Raw genomic sequence first — 21552 nt, 5'->3', positions numbered from 1 at the left:
GTGGATGAGCTTTCAGCTCCACTAGTTCACAGGAACTATTCAAAATCCGCGATGGTTTCAGGCCTTGGATTGCCTACTATAATTCTCAACAACAACAAGCATTGATAAAATCACTGCTTTTAAGTCGAGACCTAAAAAGGAGTGGAAGAGTTGTGTTGAGACAGGATATGGGAGGGCAACACCAAAATTGTTGCAAGACCCTCAACAGTGTTGTTCCGCTAAAGGCATGTGTCCTGTAGGCATCCTTAGCCACTGATCATTACATTATTTGATCTTTTCCTTCACCAGAAGGGATTCTCTTGAATTCGAGGGCATATGGGATCCACCATGTGAGGAAAAAAGTTTTTAAAATACCTTCTAACTTTAGAAAAGACACACTTTATTAAGAAGATCAAAGGTAGTGGTATGATTAAAAAATGTGAGATGTGAAAAGAGAGTTATTGTGTCTCTCACATGTATCTCTGGAAGAGCAACGTCAACAGGTTTCAGACAACTTTAAGCCCTATGGGTCAATGGCTTTCGTCAGGACTGAAATGTTGTTTTGTAGGATCCCTTCATAAAGTCAAATTAAATCAAACGGGACATCTTCCCTCCAATTTTGGAGGTTTTTTTTTCTCACAATGTGATATGAATTAGATTATAGTAGTGATGTTGTCCCATATTTCTAATAATGCATGCACCCAATGATTTCTATAAATGTGTATTTCTTCTTTATAGGCATCGAAAATTGGTTGGACATCTTGTTCCAAAGCCTTCTGTAGGTATCTCAGGGGCATATTACCAACGTTTAGCGATATTTACCGCTAACGATGCTTAGCAACGAATTTTTTAACGCTAAGCATCGCCGGAAATTCTCGCAGAGATAACTTGCTATTAGCAAGGTTTATGGACTGAGCTCCATGAAAAGGGATGAGTTTTGCAACATCATGCACTCATTGCTATCTTTGCGGATAGGATACTTCGTCCCAAAAGTGACGAATATTCCATCTGCAGTATATATCTGGATATCTGGAGCTACTCTGTCCTCCAAGATTGTAATCACGCCGATAGTTGGTTATATCACGTTAAAACAACCTCCTGTGTAACTGGATGCTGTGCTGGCTACACCTTGTAGAAAAAAAGATTTTATTCATAAAGTAACCAAAGCATGGTCTACCCCTGCCAGCCAGAAAATTACTGTCACTGTAGAATCCCACCACTCAAGGCATAATAAATGAGAACATAAAAAGTGGTGCCAATGCACTCTCGCAGCAGTCTCACTGGGTGGAAGGTATAATACACTTAGTTAATCACTAGTCCCTTCCAATCACTCCTGCTCTTAACTCTGTCGCACCACCAACTGTCGTGCAATAAAGCATTTTTGAGAGAAACTGGCAATTAGTGCACCATAGATAAATTTATTTTTATGTACTGTACAAAAATTTGAATAAAACATATTTTCAAAATTAATCTACAAGCGTGAATAACCATTATGGAAAGTGTTGCGGATTGCAGTTATGGCACAGGCTGGCAGGTCCATGCGGTTGTCATTTCCTAGCATTCCCCAACACCACCTCGTCAGCTGCCGGTATGCTGTGTAGCGGTACATCCGGTAGTTTCTAAAAGAAGCAGAAGAAACTTAGGGTTTCGCACCTGGTAGTCTAGAATGTGTGATTTTACATGATTTAGTGGGGTATTACATGCTCACAAAAGCACCGCCTCCCAAGACATATTACACACCACCCTACAAATGCATGTTAAAACACAACTCTTACGATACACTCAACATAGCCCAATTATGTAATAGTCTATTTAGGCATCCAAAAGCACTGTTTGCGATTAACTACTAACGAAACATACATTTATTGTGCATTCAGCACCAATACAACACCCAAAAAAGTGAAATAATTTGAAGAGCCCATGGTGACACCATCACCTATCCCTCAAACCACCTAAATCCTGTGTGTAGCTCTTCCATATGAAGAGAGGATGTTTGCATATAAGAATACAAATAAAATCTCCAGCGAAAAAATAAACAAACCAGAATATCTATAAGATATTTGTTGCAAAAAGAGTCAGTTTGATACAAGTCAGTTTTTTCTGGGGTTTTTTCTTAACTGCAGTAGCTTTGGTTAGTGTAGAATCGTGCAGAAATATTGTAAGCTTTCTATAGTGCAAAAAATAGAAAAGTTGCTAAAAATATCTCGTTTCAACTTGCAAACGTAAACCAGAAAAACAGAGCAAAAAATAAATAGAAAAGCGACATTACATATTTTTTAAACTGCTGATTTACCTTCAAATTTTTTAAAAAGGGTAAAAACCTTCTCAAATGTTCGTAGCCATTTACAAATATCTATCATAATAAGGTTTAATATGATAATACGAGGTTTTTCTCATGAACTTTAAAAAACAGTAACCAAACAATGTTCACTTTAAAATCCACTTCTAAATGACCTTTAAAAATGAGAAAATAATTGCCCGAGTGGTAAAAAGATAAAAAAGTTTTAAAGCTTTTTACCAGTAAATTGCAACTTTTTAAATTTCATAAAATAGAAGACAAAAAACCTTTCTATAATTTGGACTGAACAGTTGCTTATAAAACTTTACTTACTACCTAACTGTTTGTAGGGAATAGAAGTCAAATTGTTTCATTTCAACATAGTTCTCCAGCTTTTCTCACTAATAGGTTTTAAGAAATTAAATTGGTGTTTAAAAGGGGCATGTTTCTGTCTGTCCTTCCAAATACCAATTCCTTATGGTATGTATTAACTTTTTGCGACCAAAAGTAGCAAAACATTAATATTTTACTGACACCACAAAGGGGGTGGTAACTCATTTGTAAATGGAAACGGATTCCCAAGAGTCCCCTTCCCTATTTTAAATAGTGGCAAAAACATTTTTAAGAGTATGAAGTGGTCCCATGTAAGTAAGTACATCTGGCCCAATATGTCTATTTGTGTTGACCCCTCCTCTTCTTTAGGGGGCAATAGTAGAAAAGTCCCTCCATGGTCTTCTTGATATGCGTGACTCTTGATTGGGGTCCTTACAACAGTGTCAGGGAGAATTTGAGTATACAGCATTGATATATATACCGGAATTCAAATGTCAGTACTTTATTATTTTAACATTTTAGGTTTCAGGTTTTGGCCAAGGTGTTAAATACATATAAACCCTCATTGCCAGGTGTGATTCTGCAGTCCTAAATCATGAACAAAAATCGTTTTCTCTAGTAGAGCATGCACTTTACGAAGAACTGTTCAATATCGCCTTCTTTAGCTCTGGCTTGAACAAAAGATGGTAACCATACATGCAGCAAAGGGAGGTTAGGTTGGTCGCTTCATGCATTAGTGCAGGTAGTCTGGGTATTTTTCCTAATGTCCAACTTCAAGGTATCGACTGCATACGCTACTTCTTGTTTGCATTTGTTGTCATCATACTCACTTCAGTTCACCAGTGGACAGCTTGCCCCGTCTATACTTCGTCATTCGGTAGCTGTAGTAGGCTGTCTCCAGGACAAATGGATCTAACACCACAGTCTGAAATGCTGGGTGGGAGGTAATGCAGCCCACATTATAGCCACTCATGTTCTCCAGCATGCAGTCGTGTTGGCAGCAGCAGATGTTCTCCGCTCGTGCTTGCATGTATTCACACTCGCCACAATTACACCTTCAAGAATACAAACAGCACAACAATAACAAGACTATTAGATTTATTAGAATGTTTATGCTTATGTTCCTGGTGTACCCAAGCCAAACATACATTTTTGTACAAGTATAATTTCTATTTATACTCAACCCATACTAGACCAGCCCAATGCTTAATTTGTGCAGGTGGTCGCCACTGGTTGGCACTCCCACAAAATTTAGACTCTGGATTTATTTTTCATCCTTGTAATTTGATCCAGCACAAAAGAAAGGCAGGAAAAAGGGGGAAAAGAAAGAGGAGGGTGAAATAGAGAATTTTAATATGTTTTCCCACAGAAATTTCATCTGACAGGCATAAAAAAAGCTAAGTGTCCACTGGGACAAAAGCTTTGTGGAATTTAATAAATCACTCAGGAGCCAATGAAGAGGAAATAGCAGCATGACTTATCTTTCTGCATCAGATCAGATGTTTGGTAACTGCAGTGTTGGTCCGAAACTACAAGATCTTAAAAACTTAGAGGTGATCAAGGCCTAGGCTTTGAGAACATGGAGAAATAATTGATAAGGTTTAGAGCAGTTGTTTTGTAAGAAAGGGGCCCCTGAATCCTGGATAAATTGCCACGACGGGGAAGTATAATTTTTACAAAAAGGTCACTTTGGCAAAGTGGATAAAAACATGTCACAGGCACATTCTATATGCAATAATTACTTGAAGGGAAGACTTTTCACAACAACTTTTATCCATCAAGCCATTATTTAAAAAGACCATATATTATATAAGTTCTCAACACAAGACAACTTTATATCAAAAAGATTTATTTTAATTTATTTGTTTTCTCTTCAAATATTTTTTATATATAAAGATACATGATAACATTATTTATTTTAAAAAGAAAAAAACACTTTTCATATAAGCAGATATTTGTTCAGATCATAAGCAGTTACTTAATATGAAAAAACAGGTTATCTCAATACATATCCATTTGATACCAATTATTACTCTTCACATTTCTTGATACATATATTCATACTACAGTATCTCTCTTATTATCTGTACACATTAATTTTTTCCCCATATTTCTAAGAGTGATGAGACTGGCAGTTTATGTTCTGGATACGCGTGTTTCGGCTTGCGCCTTCCTCAGGACTCCACAGATTCTGTAAGTCTTGGTTTTAAATAGTTCAGCTCTACTTATGTAGGTATTTTGTTTCCTCTTATCAAAACATTAATTTGTCTGTGAATATATATTTAGAGCTTTGCTCTTTAAAATACATCAAGACAAGTCACCATCGTTCCTAACCCTGGAATTTACCTTTTTGCTGGTGAAACTGCAATCTTTTCCTAAAGAAATGAACATGATCTAAGATTGTCGTTTTGCAAGAGGGAGCAAGAATACCGAAGAATAAATATAAGTACCTGTACCACGAAACCTTAAAGTCTGTCCGTATTAAGAACTCAACTAAAACAAGATGAATTATTTTTTGATAAGAGGAATCAAAATAACTATAGAATTCAAGGATAGGAGAAATAAACATCTCAAAAACAGGAGAAGTAGAGCTGAACTGTTTAAAACCAAGACTTACAGAATCTGTGACGGAGTCCTGAGGAAGGTGCAAGCCTAAACGCGCGCCGCCAGAACAAAACCGCCAGTCTCATCACTCTTAGAAATATGGGGAAAAAAAATAATGTGTACAGATAATAAGAGAGATGTTGTAGTATGAATATATGTATCAAGAAATGTGAAGAGTAATAATTGGTATCAAATAGATATGTATTGAGACAACCTGTTTTTTCATATTAAGTAGCTGTTTGTGATCTGAACAAATATCTGCATATATGAAAAGCGTTTTTTTCATTTTTAAATAAATAATGTTATCATATATATTTATACATTACAAAATATTTGAAGGGAAAAAAATAAAATAAAATAAATCGTTTTTGATATAAGGTTGTCTTGTGTTGAGAACTTATATAATATATGGTCTTTTTAAATAATTGCTTGACGAATAAAAGTTGTTTGTGAAAAGTCTTCACTTTAAGTAATGATTGCATATAGAATTTGCCTTTGACATGTTTTTATACACCTTTCCAAAGTGACCTTTTTCTAAAAAATAAGGTTTAGAGCAGACCAGATGGCTACCTTGACACACTGCACCCTTTACTGAGAGGACTGGATTACACTTTGGTGAACTGGGTAGCTCTTGCAGTTGGTCAATAGATTCATACAATATAATCAAGGTCAAAGATATGAACTACTTGGTACCCCTGAAAACAATGGACACTCCTGCATTATATTCCATGTAAATCAGACATTTTTCCTGACTGAACATAAGGTTTCATGAACTGTGCAAACCTATTTTCCAGTGAACTGGGTTCAGGCGTCTTGGTGGATGCATAGAGTTGAAACTAGGGACAATGTTCAGCCTAGGGATGGGCTTTCCTTCCGTTAACTATCTGCATATGATTTTGGTCAATTTAACCAGTACAACTGCCCCATTGCTCCATTTTTATCTCCCTGTAGTTCCTGCTTCACCACGGTTACAACAGCAAACTGGTGTAGAATGAATAAGGGAACAGAAGAAGGATGACACTTTCACTATTCAAATTATTGAATTTCTTGGCAATTTATGTAATCTAACTGCAATTAAAAAATGCTTACAGTGTAAATGGTATACAGTGAAAAGCTGTCCTGACACCTGAAGCCGATGAGGTCATTGAGTGGTTTGGAACTGCCAAGTTTCCATGCAGGGTGGACCATACGGGAAGTTATAGTGAAGGTGAACAATTGGGATGAGCAGACCACCATGGCTATGACTGCTTTTAAATGGGCCAATTTTCCTTAAATAAAACTAAGCTGTCTATTTTTTGTGAAAAGTTTGTTTGAGTAGATAGTGGTCCCATGGAAATGGGAAAGGGGTTGAGAGAAACAGAAAACTAAGGGTAAAGGCAAAGTACCTATAGAGAAAAAAAGAAGCACAGAAAAGCTGCGGCTGAGCTGCCAAGGAAGAAGAATCGCCAGGACAGTAGGCCCCCAGAGATTAGTTGCAGACCTAAGAACAGTTGTATGAATTTAGGGTCTCAAAAAACTGGTTGCAACAAATATTTTCGAAGCTAGTGAAAAATGTTATGAACAGAGGTATGTAAAAATGAAAATGCGTTTGTGCTACTCCCATTCGTGAATGAATTATCCCTCCCACCCGAGATAGTTCACTTTTCCAATGTGGCCAATAAATTTGCAGACATACATTTTTATTATTATTTCTTTGGTTCGTTCCATCACATTTCAGAAAACTAAATATGTGCTCCATTTTTGGTTTCCTACCCCGTCTTTTCATCGTGTACACCAGAAAGATGGTCACATTTGTGCTTTACTTTCTGCGACTGCCAAGGAAGGAGTTTGTAAACACCAGTCTCCACGTTGCAGTTATGCAGCGCGAGATTGACGCGAAGGAAGCTGCAGCATCATGGAGGAATTGGACACTGCAGAGCCAAGGGTCATCTTACCTGACGATTAATGACATTGTGGGGGAGGGGGTGGGGGGGTATTTTATGGGGGCCAACTTGGAACCTGCAATGAGCAATTTCTATTTAACCCACACACTGCTGTTTTAAGGCCTTTTTTTATTATTAGCAATATTGGTGACGAACAGGACGCTGGAGTGCCTAGAGGCAACACAATCTTAAGGTAGGGGGGAAGACTTTTTAAGGCATGGGAAAAGTATGCTCTGGCCGATGTAAGGGCCCCAGTCTTTCACCACCCTCAACCGCCCCCCCCCCCCCCTCCTCACCGATAATGTTGCCCTGGTGACTTGAACAATTCTTAAATACGGTTTTCCTTCAATGTATGTTTAAAGTGGATGATGACGAGTCTATTAGGGACATTTCGAAGAGACATGTTTTGTTTATATTTCATGCAACACCCATAAAAAAGCGTCTACATCAAAACAGAACCTCGCATGTGACCCAAAATCCTTAAAATGCCCCTACGTCAGGGGTGTGCATAAATGGTGAGGCATAAAGCACTTTAAAACTCCTATGCATACGCACTTTAAATGAGCGATTATTAGAACGTGCTGAGCGCATTTTAAAATCGTTAGGAGCATTTGCACCCTCACAGAGTGCTAAGCATTTCAATAGGTTGCTGTCACGAGGTATGGGTGTTCATTTCAGCAGGGTGGTGCCTTGAGTTAACCGCTAAACTGACGATGGCAGCATGTACGGGGCGCACATGTCGGGGGAAGCACAAGCACGTTAAGAGCATTTGCACTTTCACCCTCTTTATTCAGTGCATGTTGTTCATATCCCAAGGACATGTCAGCAGGGTGGTGCTGTGTGTTAACCGCAAAACGGATGAGGGCACCATGTAAAGTTTTAAATATTTTTTTCAGGCGAAATATGGTCTTGAGAGTTGTAAGGTTCAGGGACACTGCTTTACACAACCAGTTGGAGCTGATAGGAGCAATTCCATGTTAGTTTCTTTTTTAATGTTTTTTTTTACCGTTTACGATATTGAAAACACGTCACTATCAGTGAAAATTTAATGAAAACATATCCTTTGAATTTGCACGGTGTTCCTTTGCACTGTTAGGGACCTGGCTAAATTTGGCAAACGAGCTGAAATTGTATAATAAATTCAAATCCGTTTCAATCAGGGACCCCCGAAATACGTCTGGCCCAGGGCACGCAAAATCCTTAAAAGGCCCCTACGTGAGAGTGCATGCAGTGTGTATGTTGAGAGAGACAAAAGCACTTTAATATCTTGTGTAATATGGTGCTTCTCCCAGTTTTGCCCCAAACGCGGCCAGGGCCGAGATCTGGGTGCGCACGTGTGTGTCATGGGTGTAAATTAGATATCTCTGTCATGGCCTGCTACCCCAGGTCTCGGGGCTCATGGGGGCAAAGAACAGAAGAACAAGCAGCTGCCTCGGCGCACAAATCTCAAATGTACAGAGGAACAACTAAGGGCTAACAGCCAGGCTACGGGGCGGTGTGAGATGGGGTGAACCACGTGACGTCATTTGGTACAGTGGTGGGTTTCATCCATACCCCTCCCGCCTGCCTTTGATCTCACTATTTTTGCCGAAGCTGTGATAAGTTTCAATGGCTGCCCTAAACTGTCTGCTGGGGCCTCCACAATCCTCACCAAGTGCCCTGCTCTGGACAGACTCCTGCGCACCGATGCAGAGCAGACCCGGGGGTGGTGGGCTTTGCACATAAACCGTCTGAGGCGGCGCTGCGCCCTCATGCGTGTCGCCTCCCTTCAGAAGTGCGCCACCCCGCGGCTCGTGAGTGTGTCCGCGTGCCGGATGGTGTCCGTGGAAAGGTGCAAAGTTGTAAAGGGGATACACGAGGCCTGCGCAGACCTCTTCCGCCCAGGCCTGGTTGGGGCCCAGTGGCGGTAGATTTAAAATTAAGTATTTCACGGCACACTCGGTCCTCTACACCGTCCTCGGTTCTCCTAGGGCCATGAGGCACCAGTGCTGACTGATTACAGTGGTAAATGCACATATTAACATATTAGTACTCTTGGCAGGCGTACTATGGGCCGCTGCGTAAACGGTGCACTATTTAATAGACCACCGGCTACATGGCGGAGCTTATGCAGATGTCTTGATAAATGGTAAAATTAGTAGTAAGGCCTGGCGCTTAAATATGCAGATAGTGGATCTCAGAGAACACAAACCAGCTCTTCTGCATCACACAAGACGACATTTTAGGAAAGCCACTTTTGGTTACAGACCTTCGATTCTTCTAGCTGCGACACGTATTAGCGGTTAGAAACAGTACAGATGTATGGAGGTATATAAAGCATGAACAAGCGGAGCTCCATGATGTGTTTCCTTAGCTGCAACATCTGATAGCGCTTAGAAACAGGAAGGCGGTAAATGCTATATGAACAACAAGTACTAATTCCGGGGCATGAGTGCACGTCTGAGAAACAGGTACTCACCAATCGGGGACCTCTCTGTGACTGCAGTCCGAATCTTCCCATTCGGGGTTCTCTCCATGACTAGACTCTGAGTCTGACCAGTATCCCATCGCAGCACCTCAGTCGCGTCTGTCCGTGTGCTCTCTGCTTCGGTCTTCCCCCTCCTCCTCGCCTCTGCGCTGTGCCTGCCTCTGTGTCAATCTCTAGGTCTCTTCCTCTGCTTATAAAGGGAATGGGGTCGTTGTGTCAGGAATGCGCCCTCCAGCCCCTCCCCACGACCTCTTTCATCCACCATCAGAGCCCTCCCCTAAAATCTAAAGTTTGCACTGTCCAAGAGCAGACACCGGAAAAAAACGGGATTTAGAGGGCGAACATAGGTACACAATGCTGCAAAAGGAGTAATGTAACGTTCGCTAGCACGAGCATCATTTTATGTAGTATTGGCATCATGCATCGTTTGAATTTATCACAAAATCTCAAATTCCATAATTAGGTATTAAAGTTCATTTGCTCTGCTATTTAAGAAAAGTGAGTTTATATTCATTGCAAATAAAGTAGGCCACGGGGCTTATAACTTCTATCAGCATAAGCATTTACACCTCCCATGCTTAGCAGGCAGAACGGTGCCCATTTGCCTTGCACACCACGCTAAATTCATAAAAGAAACGCTTTATAATGAGCTGTTTACTTTCGTTTCATGGTGGAACAAAGCCAGGTGAGCCGTATCATACCTTACTGATAACTATCGTCTATTGTAGCGAACAACACCAGGTTCAACTTGCTGGAGAAGCCAGGAGTTGGTTGCCCACCCCCCCCCCTCCGGTGTCCCTGGTCTGAGGTCCCAGCAGGCAGTGTCTGCCCCCTTCTTCTTTGCCTAGTATCACACTGCACTGTGTATAATGACTCTGACCCCTCAAACCACCGGACTGCCCTGCTGACATCTGAATATCTATGTACACCTGGCTGTCCTGTCCACCCGGACACTACTGGCTGTCACACGGTACTCGCCACGTCACCCCAGACCACAGGGAAATGGTGTGCCCTCCTGACCTTTCACCTGATCACTGGGGGTCCAGAATGCTTGACTGAGTATTGTGCTCCGACAGTACTGTGCTCGTGTGTGTAACATCCATTAGGCCACGTGGAAGCCTGGGTTCAGTACTCCTGACTCAGTACTGCCTCTTCGACTCTACTGTCCCCTGACTGTTCTGTCCGCAGTGCCCCCTCCTTGGTCTGTCCCAGGGAGCATCGCTAGGAGCCCCCCTCCGCGCCCCCAGCAGACAGTCGCCTCCTCGTTTGTAAATGACTTTGAGTCGGTATGCCGCCCCCACTCCCTTACACCTTACTGTGCTCCCATCAGCCAGCATCAATGGCCCCTCAGGTGTCAGTTCAGACAGGGTGGCCCAGCTCTCCATGGCGCCGGTGCCAGTCTGATGGGCGGCAGGCTCCTGCCATCCTCTTCATCACCATGAATGAGGTGTGAAAGGCAGGCTGGAAATGCACCAAGCAAAGGTCACACCTCCAGGCTACCTTCAAAGACTGGTGAATAATACCAGGCAGACCAGCCCCTCCGAACTGCGGTAGGACCGGCGCCCCCTGGACTGGTAGCGGGAGGGGGAGGGTTAAAGACACCATGCCTCCTGCCATACTCTCGCACTGTAGTCCAATGAAAGCACTAGGATGAACCCAAACTGCACAGACAAGATCAATATAAAACTATCTGTGAGAGTACGACGTTTTTAACACCTCGCCCATATAAACAGACACTGTCTCAAGGGAGATATCAACACAGCGATTGTAGAATCTCCTTCTGCATGCAGCAGGGGCCGGTGGACGCTATGCATAATATTGAACTGGTTGGGAAGAAATACAGGGTTTCAAGTAGCTGTTAAACATGCACTTCAAACAGCACGTGGAAAGAAAGAGAGGGTTCAGGGCAATCTAGAGGCGGCTTATGCCAGAGCTGCTCAAATGCAGGGAGCAAGTTAAACAAGGAGTGCACCATTTAAACCACTGCTGGGAAATCAACAAGTGGCATTTTAGGAAATAAACAAGGTATTGTCAATGTGAGATTCTTTATATATTTGTATTTACTTTGCTGTCGCAGAAGCCTATTCTTAAAACCTTCATGCACCCTTAAAAAGCATGAGTTCTGAAGTTTTCAAGGTCTGTGCGTGAGTAGTTTATTCAGTCCAGGATCTTCTGTTGCATTGTGGTCCTTGCAGTCTTGTTTATTTCATTATAAAAACAGCAATACAAGAGCCAGAAGTCAGAGCAAAACTAGGCTACAAGGCCGTATGAACGTAAACAATGAGATCTTTCAAACATAGTTGATTACATTGCATATTTTGTGAGATGTGTGTGTAAACCTTTCTGGACTTGTTTGACGCACTTTATAAAGAGTCACCCAGGGACAGCGGGTTTTCAATTGTCAGCCATACTTTTTTGACTAAAACAATTTGCAAGAAAAGCACGTCATGTAAGGTAATGTGGCACATTTTGTGATGCTGTTATTTCATAATTTTGCATTTTTTTTTTACATTTTAACACTGTTAGGGCAAATGTTTCACACAATTAGTACAAGTGTACCATTTAAATACAGTGATAAGCAACTGAAAGGCGACCAGCCAACGTCTGCATAGGGCCTTCCACTGCCCGGCTAGACACATTTTCTTTGTTCAAGTCTGCAGATTATTAAACAGATGACGGATTATGTGACCAATACAGTAAATCAGAAATTATGTGGAAAACGTGCAGCAGCAGATTTGCATTATTCGAGTGACAAAGTTTAAAACGGAGTACGTATGTCCAAGGAGTATAGAGAACCAAGGCTACAACTCTGACCTGTACTAGGTTGCTAAATGAAATAGTTGGACATCAGATATGGTTGTCGTGGCCTAGCAAGGGTGCCTGGACCCTAATGCCAACATAGAAATAATAATACTGATGTGGAGTGTTTCATTCACAGCGTCGAGCCCCATTGTCACTACACCTGCTGCACCATTGGCAGCCGTGTCCTTGTGTAGTGGGTCTGCCTGCAATGTAGTCATTTTTGCACTTTGGATGCTATAAGGGGTTTGGCGGATGCGGTACATTTCCTGTGTTGGTAGATGCCCAACTCATCCCTTTTACAGAGTATGTACACTCCTGTAGAAATTCTAAATCCATATATATACTCTTAATAGGACAGAAGAAACATATGACAAATTTTGCAGTATAAATCTCAACTACCGTAATATATATAACCAATGTATATAATCACATCCCACAGAGGCTGATATAGAATCCTCTCCTCGGTTAGACAGATTGTGCCCCCACCCCACCCTCCCAGCGTGAGACCCTCACAGGTGAGTAGCGCACTTTCAAGTTCCCTGATTGCTTGATCCTGCTCTGCCATCACCCCACATTTCTCACTGACTTGTCTCACTTCAAGTCTGAGACTCAGAGATTTCGAATTATCTCATGCCAACCTTGTTGCAACAGGACCATTGTGTTCTATGAAGAGGACTAGGACATGTTGCAGATCTCCCACTTCAGTTTCATTTATTTGTCTCCCACCCTCAGAGAAAGAGGAGGCATCTCTCTACAAAAGATTTGCATATTTCATCCCAAAACTGTGTGGGTCAGCCTTCTCCAACTCCTCTCCAGGCTCCTGATGGCAAGAGGAGGTTGGGGGCCGAGGCACGATCTACCTACGGAGCTTAGAGTACTGTGCAAAAACACAATCTAGCTACATAGTGCTGCTTAAAAACATACACTCTGTAGGTAAGTGGCTGGACTGTGCATGTCTGAGGGGCATAGGTCAACCAAACCCTTCCCAAAGGAACAAACCATTTATTGAGCAGAAATTCTGCGCATTCCTCAGTCAGCACAGTATAATTGCTCAAATGTGGATGTCAGAGCACACATCAGTGGATCGCACGAGTCAATGACAAGGCACACAGAGTCAGTAGAGGAAGGGTCCCCAGCACTTACCCAGCTACTTATGGGGGTATGTTTCCAGTCGAATCAAGAAGCTGCAGGAGTCTATCCCTTTTCAAACGTGGCCTTGCTGCTCCATCTGGCCCCTCTTTGGTAAACATGGCTTTCTGGCTTTGACGTCTAGCACCAGATTCCTGCTCTCTTGATAGTGGGAACCAATGAGTATGAGCATGTATGTGTGTGAGTAACAGTGAGTGGGAATCAGTTTGAGTGAGTATGTGTGAGAGAGTGTGTCAAAGTGGGTGAGGAGGAAGAGAGTGAATGTTTGAGGGAGTGTGAGTGAGAGTGTGAGTGACTAAGATTGTGTTTGCATGTTTTATGATTGTGAGTCTGCTGCTGGCTATGGCATACTCAATATAATTCTGGGCTCAAGGCGGCATGCAAGGTAACATGTTTGTGCTGGGAAATTAGAGATATTCCTTGGCATAAGGAATGGCACCAATGGCAAAATACAGACCCTGACATACGAGAAGTCATTTTCGGTATAGAGGGCACTGTGGAAAAATTCTGCTGTTTGCACACTGGAGGAAATTCTTGGCATGAGGGAACCTGTGGCAAAATGTTGGTGCTGGGACATTGGAGGAAGTTTTTGGCATAAAGGAGGGCCCCAAGGCAAAATTCAGATCTTAAAAGACTGGAAGTAATACCTGGCATAAGGGGGCAAGTACGGCAACATGCTAGTGGTAATTCTTGGCCTAAGGGGGTACCCATAACAAAATGCTGGCATTGACACCCAGGGGCATATTATCAAGGGGGTTTATCTCCGCTTTTTTGGCTTTAAAAGCCAAGAAAGCGGAGATAAAATTATCTCCTTATTACCTAGCTGTCGCTAACACCAGTTAGCGACAGCTAGTAGGAGATAGCGACCATCTTGGGCCCCACTTTGCATGTCAGTGATATTTATCACTAATGACATGCAAAGTGGGCGTGCCAAGATGTTCGCGACTGGAAACAGTCGCTAACATCGCTATCTCCTATTACCAACTTTTGGAGATATTCGCGCTAAGCGCGAATATCTCCAAAAGCTAATACCTGCACTGAGCAGTTCTTAGCCATGTTATCCAATAGGAGGTAGATAACATGGCTAAGAGCATTAGCTCGCTAATGCATGAATATCGCTGACTTTTCAGCGATATTCATTCATTGCGGCCGTTTTTTATCGCATTTGCGATAAACCTTGGTAATACCAAGGTTTATCTGCGATAAAAATCGCCGCTGCTCGGCGATAATTTTTTCACGCTAACCAAGCAATAGCGATAATTATCGCTATTGCTTGGTAATATGCCCCTTAATTCTTAACATACAGGGAACTCTCAAAGCAAATTTTGAATAAAATGGGGTGAAGTTCTATCACCACTACTTACAAAGATGACCAACCGCCACAGGGCCTTGACAAGCATGTAATATCTTTTTGTTCAAAAACCTATGCCATGTGCAGAAAATGCCCCCCCAAAAATAAAAACAATGGAGTAGTCTTGGTAATCCTTTTCAGGCTGTGTGCTTGTGATCCGGAAAGGTTTGTCGCTCACAGTGCAACATCCAGTTGATGAAGAGTGCTTCCCTAGTACTTACCAATAATCTTCATTACTCCTGGTCCAGTTGTCCTTGTCCCATTCATTACCTGTGGAGATAACCATCTCCCAGACAGAAAAAAAGACCAGTGGAATGCTGGCATCCTAACCCCACCCCCTCCCACTGGTAGAACTTAACCAGTTCTCACCCAGCATTACACCTGAACTACCAAGCCATCTACAAGAAGACCAGCGTCCGGGAAGGAGGTAGGGGCGTAATGAATGGGACGAGGACAACGGGACCAGGAGTAATGAAGATTACCGGTAAGTAATAGGGCATTACCCCTAGGTCCCTCCAGTACTCATCCCATTCATTACTTGTGGAGCATACCAAATCCAGAAACCCGGACTTCCAATCCCCCAAGCACACCCAGGATACGCCACCAAAAGCAGCATACCATGCGAAGCAAAGGGAAAACCGCAGAAACAACTGGCAAGAGCACACAACCCACAAAGCACCCGACCAAGCCGAAGCCCAGCACCACCGAGTAGCCACACAGACTCGGGAGCAGAACCGACAGAAAGCATGCCCAAGCAAGAACTGAAGGAATGCCCCTTAAATGTAAATGTAATTTATATTTATATAGCGCATTATCACCAACGGTCTCTAAGCGCTTGCTTTGGGAACCCGTCCTGGTTTTTCTCTGTGAGATAACCCGTACTGAGCACCCCCAAGGTGAAAGCCAGGCATCCCAAGGTGAAACTCAAACAATAATGGAGCTGAGAGGGAATACGGAAAGGGTCGCCCTCCACTCACAGTCAATAATACACAATGAGACCCAATCCAAATAGCGAGCTAATGTATCAGTGACTCAAGGGGGGTCAAACACATCCTACTCCCCACTGCTCTCTTATCCACATAATAATGAGATAATGCACTGTGCTCTGCCCTATTTAAAATATCTGTTCTCCAGGACAACACATCAGAACAAAAATGCTCAGAGTGACCCAAATTGTAGAGGTTCACAACAATCCATACCACACATTGGACCTTACTCTAAAATAGAGGAAAAATGTGCGAGGAGCAAGTGACCCCTCACGGAAACACCACCAAGCGGGGTAACTGGTATGCAATTTCCAGACAGGCCCCTGTCTCATCATCGGTGGTCACTCGCTCCTCGGGAAAAGAAAGGTGAAAGAAAGGAAGACGTGTCCAAAACAAACAACGTATAAAGTGCTAAAGTGAAGTGCAGAAAAATCTGCTAGTGACAAACACACACAGACATAATAGTAGAGTGCCTAAAACCACACACAATACACCAATCCCTTATCCACTTTTATTCGTAGGGTGGTGATCGCGTGCCTTTGAATAAAAAAGGCTGGTAGCTAGTCATGCATACCATTACCTACAGTGCCGACTTGTTTCACTGCTGTATATCGTAGAGCAGTTTCATCAGGGCTGCACTCAAATGCTGCCACTTCACTCTTTTTGGACACTCGGTTCTGTAACGTGCTGTCGAGGGAGAACAGGTACGTAATTAAAAACATGTAGACTCAAGGGTGGCCAAAGGTATACTATGAAGGGATGTACAGAGTGGTAATCTGAGGAATATTTACCCAGGAGCAGCCAAGCTTTGCATACCAGCCACTCCGGTATTTACTGGGGACCTTAGATACTTCAGACGTAAGTGTGCCCCTTGATTTGTAATAAAAATATTTTATCTGCGGATGGAAGAAACAGATACACAATCGTAGTTTACATTGTGCTGTTGTGCCCCGTAGCACCTCATATAAGCGCTGAATATATAAGGCTCTTGGTACTCAGTCTGGAGCACAGGTGTAACATATATGAGGTGCTACGGGGCACAACAGCACGCGATCACCACCCTACGAATAAAATTGGATAAGGGATTGGTGTATTGTGTGTGGTTTTAGGCACTCTACTATTATGTCTGTGTGTGTTTGTCACTAGCAGATTTTTCTGCACTTCACTTTAGCACTTTATACGTTGTTTGTTTTGGACACGTCTTCCTTTCTTTCACCTTTCTTTTCCCGAGGAGCGAGTGACCACCGATGATGAGACAGGGGCCTGTCTGGAAATTGCATACCAGTTACCCCGCTTGGTGGTGTTTCCGTGAGGGGTCACTTGCTCCTCGCACATTTTTCCTCTATTTTAGAGTAAGGTCCAATGTGTGGTATGGATTGTTGTGAACCTCTACAATTTGGGTCACTCTGAGCATTTTTGTTCTGATGTGTTGTCCTGGAGAACAGATATTTTAAATAGGGCAGAGCACAGTGCATTATCTCATTATTATGTGGATAAGAGAGCAGTGGGGAGTAGGATGTGTTTGACCCCCCTTGAGTCACTGATACATTAGCTCGCTATTTGGATTGGGTCTCATTGTGTATTATCCCAAGGTGAAAGCCAAGAAGACACACAACCAACCCCAAAGAAAGCCGAGGAGAAGAAAGGGAAGACCCCACAGCCCCAGCCCCCAACCAGGCACGAAGGACGAAAGGGCCAACCAGGGATAACCCCAACACCACTATGGTAACCCACAGGAGACCAACCCAACAAGCACTGATGTTGCCAATAGGTCTTGCAGTTGGAAAGTTGGAGCTATTACAATTGCAAATAACAATGCCTTTTATTTTTGTTTTCATTTTAAATACATAAAGGGCTTTGTCATTTACAAAACCAATAGCTCCAACTTTCCTACTGCGAGACCTATTGGCGGTGGTGGATGCGGTGGATGTGGATGTGGGGGATGTGGTGGTGGATGTCATGGTGGATGTGGAGGTGATGGTGGATGTGGTGGTGGATGTGGTGGTGGATGGTGGATGTGGTGGTGGATGCGGTGGTGGTGGTGGATGCGGTGGTGGTGGTGGATGCAGTGGTGGTGGTGGATGGGGTGGTGGTGGTGGATGGGGTGGTGGTGGTGGATGGGGTGATGGATGTAGTGGTGGTGGGTGTGGTCACACACACACACACACATATAGATGTGGTGGTGGTGGATCTGGGGATAGGGTGGTGGTGGATGTGGTGGTGGTGATGGTGGATGTTGTGGTGATGGTGGTGGATGTGGTGGTGGTGGGTGTGGTGGATGTGGTGGTGGTGGGTGTGGTGGATGTGGTGGTGGATGTGGCTGTGGATTTGGCTGTGGGTGTGGTGGTGGATGTGGCGGTGGATGTGGCGGTTGATGTGGCGGTGGTGGTGGTGGTGGATGTGGTGGTGCATGTGGAGGTGAATTTGGAGGTGGTGGTGGATGTGGTGGTGTTGGTGGATGTGGTGGTGGATGCGGTGGATGTGGTGGTGGTGGATGCGGTGGATGTGGTGATGGTGGATGTGGTGGTGGTGGTGGATGCAGTGGTGGTGGTGCAGGGGGCGCCTCTGGCCCAGGGCGGCTGATGAGGCAGGCCCTGGCTGAGTGTCTGGGGACCCTCATCCTCGGTGTGAGTGTGCAGGGGGCGCCTCTGGCCCAAGGCGGCTGATGAGGCAGACGCTGGCCGAGTGCCTGGGACCCTCATCCTCGTAGCGAGGGTGCAGGGGGCACTTCTGGTCCAGGGTCGGGGCAGAAGCTGAGGCAGCAAAGGTGCCGAGCCCCAGCTGGATCTCCAACAATCAGCACGCACCAAGTCAGTTACTTAGTATAGCTCCTTAGGTTCAGCGCCTGTTGCAAAACGCTAATTGTAACAGCAGGTGGTTCATCTACGGCGAATCGACTCGACCCTGCCTCACTCGCTGCCTTTCAAAAAACTGAATATTCTTAATAGTATCTGCTCTTCAGTATACAGTGCTTCTTCCTGTTGTATTAGTTCTAGCGCATCGAAGTGGTGTTCAAACCGCGATCGGCGCTATGCTGAATGACATGCGTTGTGTGCCAGTGGCGTAACCGAAATGTAACACACATCACTCTGCTAAACCTAAACAAGGATGGACTCTGAAGCGGCTCTGTTGTCTAACCACAGTCTAACGCTGTTTAGAAGAACTGGAAATGTTCGGCAACTGCGTAGTCAGGATCTTCACATGACGCTCGCTAAACATGAAAGCAGAGTCACCAACTAGCCGAGCATATAGGCATTGCTGTGTGTGATTGGGGAGGGGGTGGAAACTGCAGGTCATTGGGAGAAGGCAGTGATTAGCATGGCCTCCTGTTAATCAAGTTTGCGGAGGAGGAAAGGTGGGAGGGAACACGGCCTGGGGGTGTTGTTAATTTTGAAAGCGGGCGCCCGTGTTCTTAACCTCATGCGCGCTAGCGGAATTCCGCTTGCACGCTGAGATTTTGTAAATCGCATGTTTCGTGACGAGCTGGGCTCGTCATCAGCGTGCGAGGAGGCTACGCCATGACGAGCTCAGCTCGTCATCAGCGTGGAAGGGGTTAATCTGAAAGCGGCACCGCTGTTGTTAATCTGAAAGCGGGCACCGTGCTCAAGTGTAAAGCGTGGCACTCGGGGGTGGGATAGGGATGAGGGGCTGCAACCAACGGGCTCCATTGTTCACATGCTTTGATAGATTTCGGTGAACCAGGCATTACAAAAGAAATGCGCAGCCGCCATACTCTATCCTGAAGCATGCCTCAAGTTTTAACAAGAAGTCAGCAGCAGAGAAAGCGTTCGCTTTTACAAAGGGTCACTAGGAAGACAGTGGGTGTGGGGGGAGGCAGGAGCGTTGCAGGGGGCGAGAGGAGGCTGCGTGTGAAAGAAAAGGCATAGGGGAGGAGAAGCCGCAGAGCGCACGCTGGGCGAAGCCCTTTGATGTGCTGTGAGCGGCCGGGAAACTGAAAGTACGGCCGGCCTGCGGCCGGCCATGAATAATTAGGGGAGGAGAAGCCCTTGCAGGGAAACTGATAGTAGGCCGTGAATGCGCGTGCTTGTTTGCTCACGTGATTCACGTGAACTTCAAGAAAACCGCAGCAGAAAGCCCTTGGTTTGACGAGGATTTTGGCTACTTGAATTCTCGCTCCCTCAATGCGCTTGCGCGCATTGTAGGTCACGAGACCTAAAAAGACGAGAGGACCAGTCAACAGGGCAAAGGCGCAAACCCAAAGGACCAACCAAGGGCAGGGCCACGCCAACCAAACCATGAAGGTAGGATGCACTGACCAACTACCAGCCCCCACCAACCAGACCGACCTGGCCACCACAGAGCAGAGAGGACACAGCCACCGAAACCCTCTGAGGAGGACCAGGCCCCAAGGCAGATACGTCCAGCATCAACCACCAGCAGAGCCACAGGATGACTGCCAAGCACCCACACCGGGAAAAGGAGCCGGGGCCCAGGGACAAACCAAGAGGCAAAAGCCAACACACCTACAAGAACGCCGGGGACACACTCCGGACCCCAGCCAAACTACGGCCTTGCCACAGTCAGAAGAAAGCAGAATGAAGTACCCAAAAAGAAAAACAGATGCTAAAAGACCACTCAGGAGGACCAGGCAGCCAGAAACACCCCGCAATTGGACAGGAAAGGCAGAAGACAATCAGACGACCTACCAGCGCAGAGAACAAAAGACCACACCAAGGGACCACCCCAAGCGAGCCCCAGGACCAGCTGCAGAAAAGTAAAGACCAAACACCACAACTGCACAAGAGCAGACATAGGCACAGACAACCACCGCCCCCAAAGGAAAAATGGCAGGTAACAAGAACCAAGCCAGGAAAACAGGAACAGGAGAGACAAACAGGGCCGCCCACAGCCCAACTTTGCAGACACCCCCCCAGGTCCTGAGAAGCCAGCGCACCGAACCGCAGACAAGCCAGCAAAGACAGGAGGCCACCAACATGGCGCCCCCACAGGCCTGGAAGGAGCGGGACAGGGCCAACGTAGAAACCCCCAACCACCTAGGGGAGAGAGAAAGCTGCTGGAACCAGCCACTACCATGCCAGTGAGCAACAGAAATGGCAGGAAGACAGAGTGGAAGCCAATTAGCCCCTACTGGCACACCAAAGCTGCGGCCCAGCCCCCACCCGGCGAGGGCAGGAGCAGAGGAGATGCCAAAAGCAAAGGGCAAGGAGGCCGTACCGGTCCATAGCCAGATACAGAACCACCGGTCCAACAGAGGGCCCCAAAGACCCAACCCAAGCAAGGAGCCACTTGACCAGGGAAACGGAAGCCAGAAAGGCACACTTACAGAAACCCAAAAGGTGACCACCAGGCCCCAAGGATGGAGCCAGACCCCCCCCGGAGGTTAGGCCCACTCCCCCCCACAACCAGGAGACAAGGGCAGATAAGGGATGCCAACCCAACTTGCCCAGGCCCAAAGGGTCCAACAAGGGGACAGCTAGGTCACAAAAAATAGAAGTAGAGCCTAGGCCCCATAACCTGACTGGAAGACCCGCTGCGACACCAGAACCAAGGAAGAACGAACACAGAGGGCACAGAAGCACACAACCCATCAAGGAAGCAGACACCTGTAGAGGGACTCAGCAGAACTGGACCCAAGCAGAAACAGCACCAGCAAGGCCCACCAGAAAACCAGGCCGAGCAGGGACCAGAGACACCAGAGA

The 21552-nt window shown here is 45.0% G+C and overlaps 1 protein-coding gene across 1 annotated transcript; it reads right to left on the bottom strand.

Annotated features, from left to right (window-relative positions):
* Positions 1-1427: 1427 nt before the first annotated feature.
* On the bottom strand, positions 1428-9727 carry LOC147701827 (uncharacterized). Its single transcript, XM_086928710.1, has 3 exons — positions 9575-9727; positions 3421-3645; positions 1428-1598 (listed from the first exon to the last, which is right to left on the bottom strand). Exons 1-3 carry the CDS (start codon positions 9661-9663, stop codon positions 1451-1453), a joined length of 462 nt encoding a protein of 153 aa, XP_086784836.1. The 5' UTR covers positions 9664-9727; the 3' UTR covers positions 1428-1450.
* Between the last annotated feature and the right edge of the window lie 11825 nt (positions 9728-21552).

This window comes from Lissotriton vulgaris, chromosome 7, assembly GCF_964263255.1.
Source record: "Lissotriton vulgaris chromosome 7, aLisVul1.2, whole genome shotgun sequence".
NCBI lineage: Eukaryota > Metazoa > Chordata > Amphibia > Caudata > Salamandridae > Lissotriton > Lissotriton vulgaris.
The sequence above is the reverse complement of the archived record's forward strand: the minus strand, read 5'-3'. Positions and strand labels throughout refer to the sequence as shown.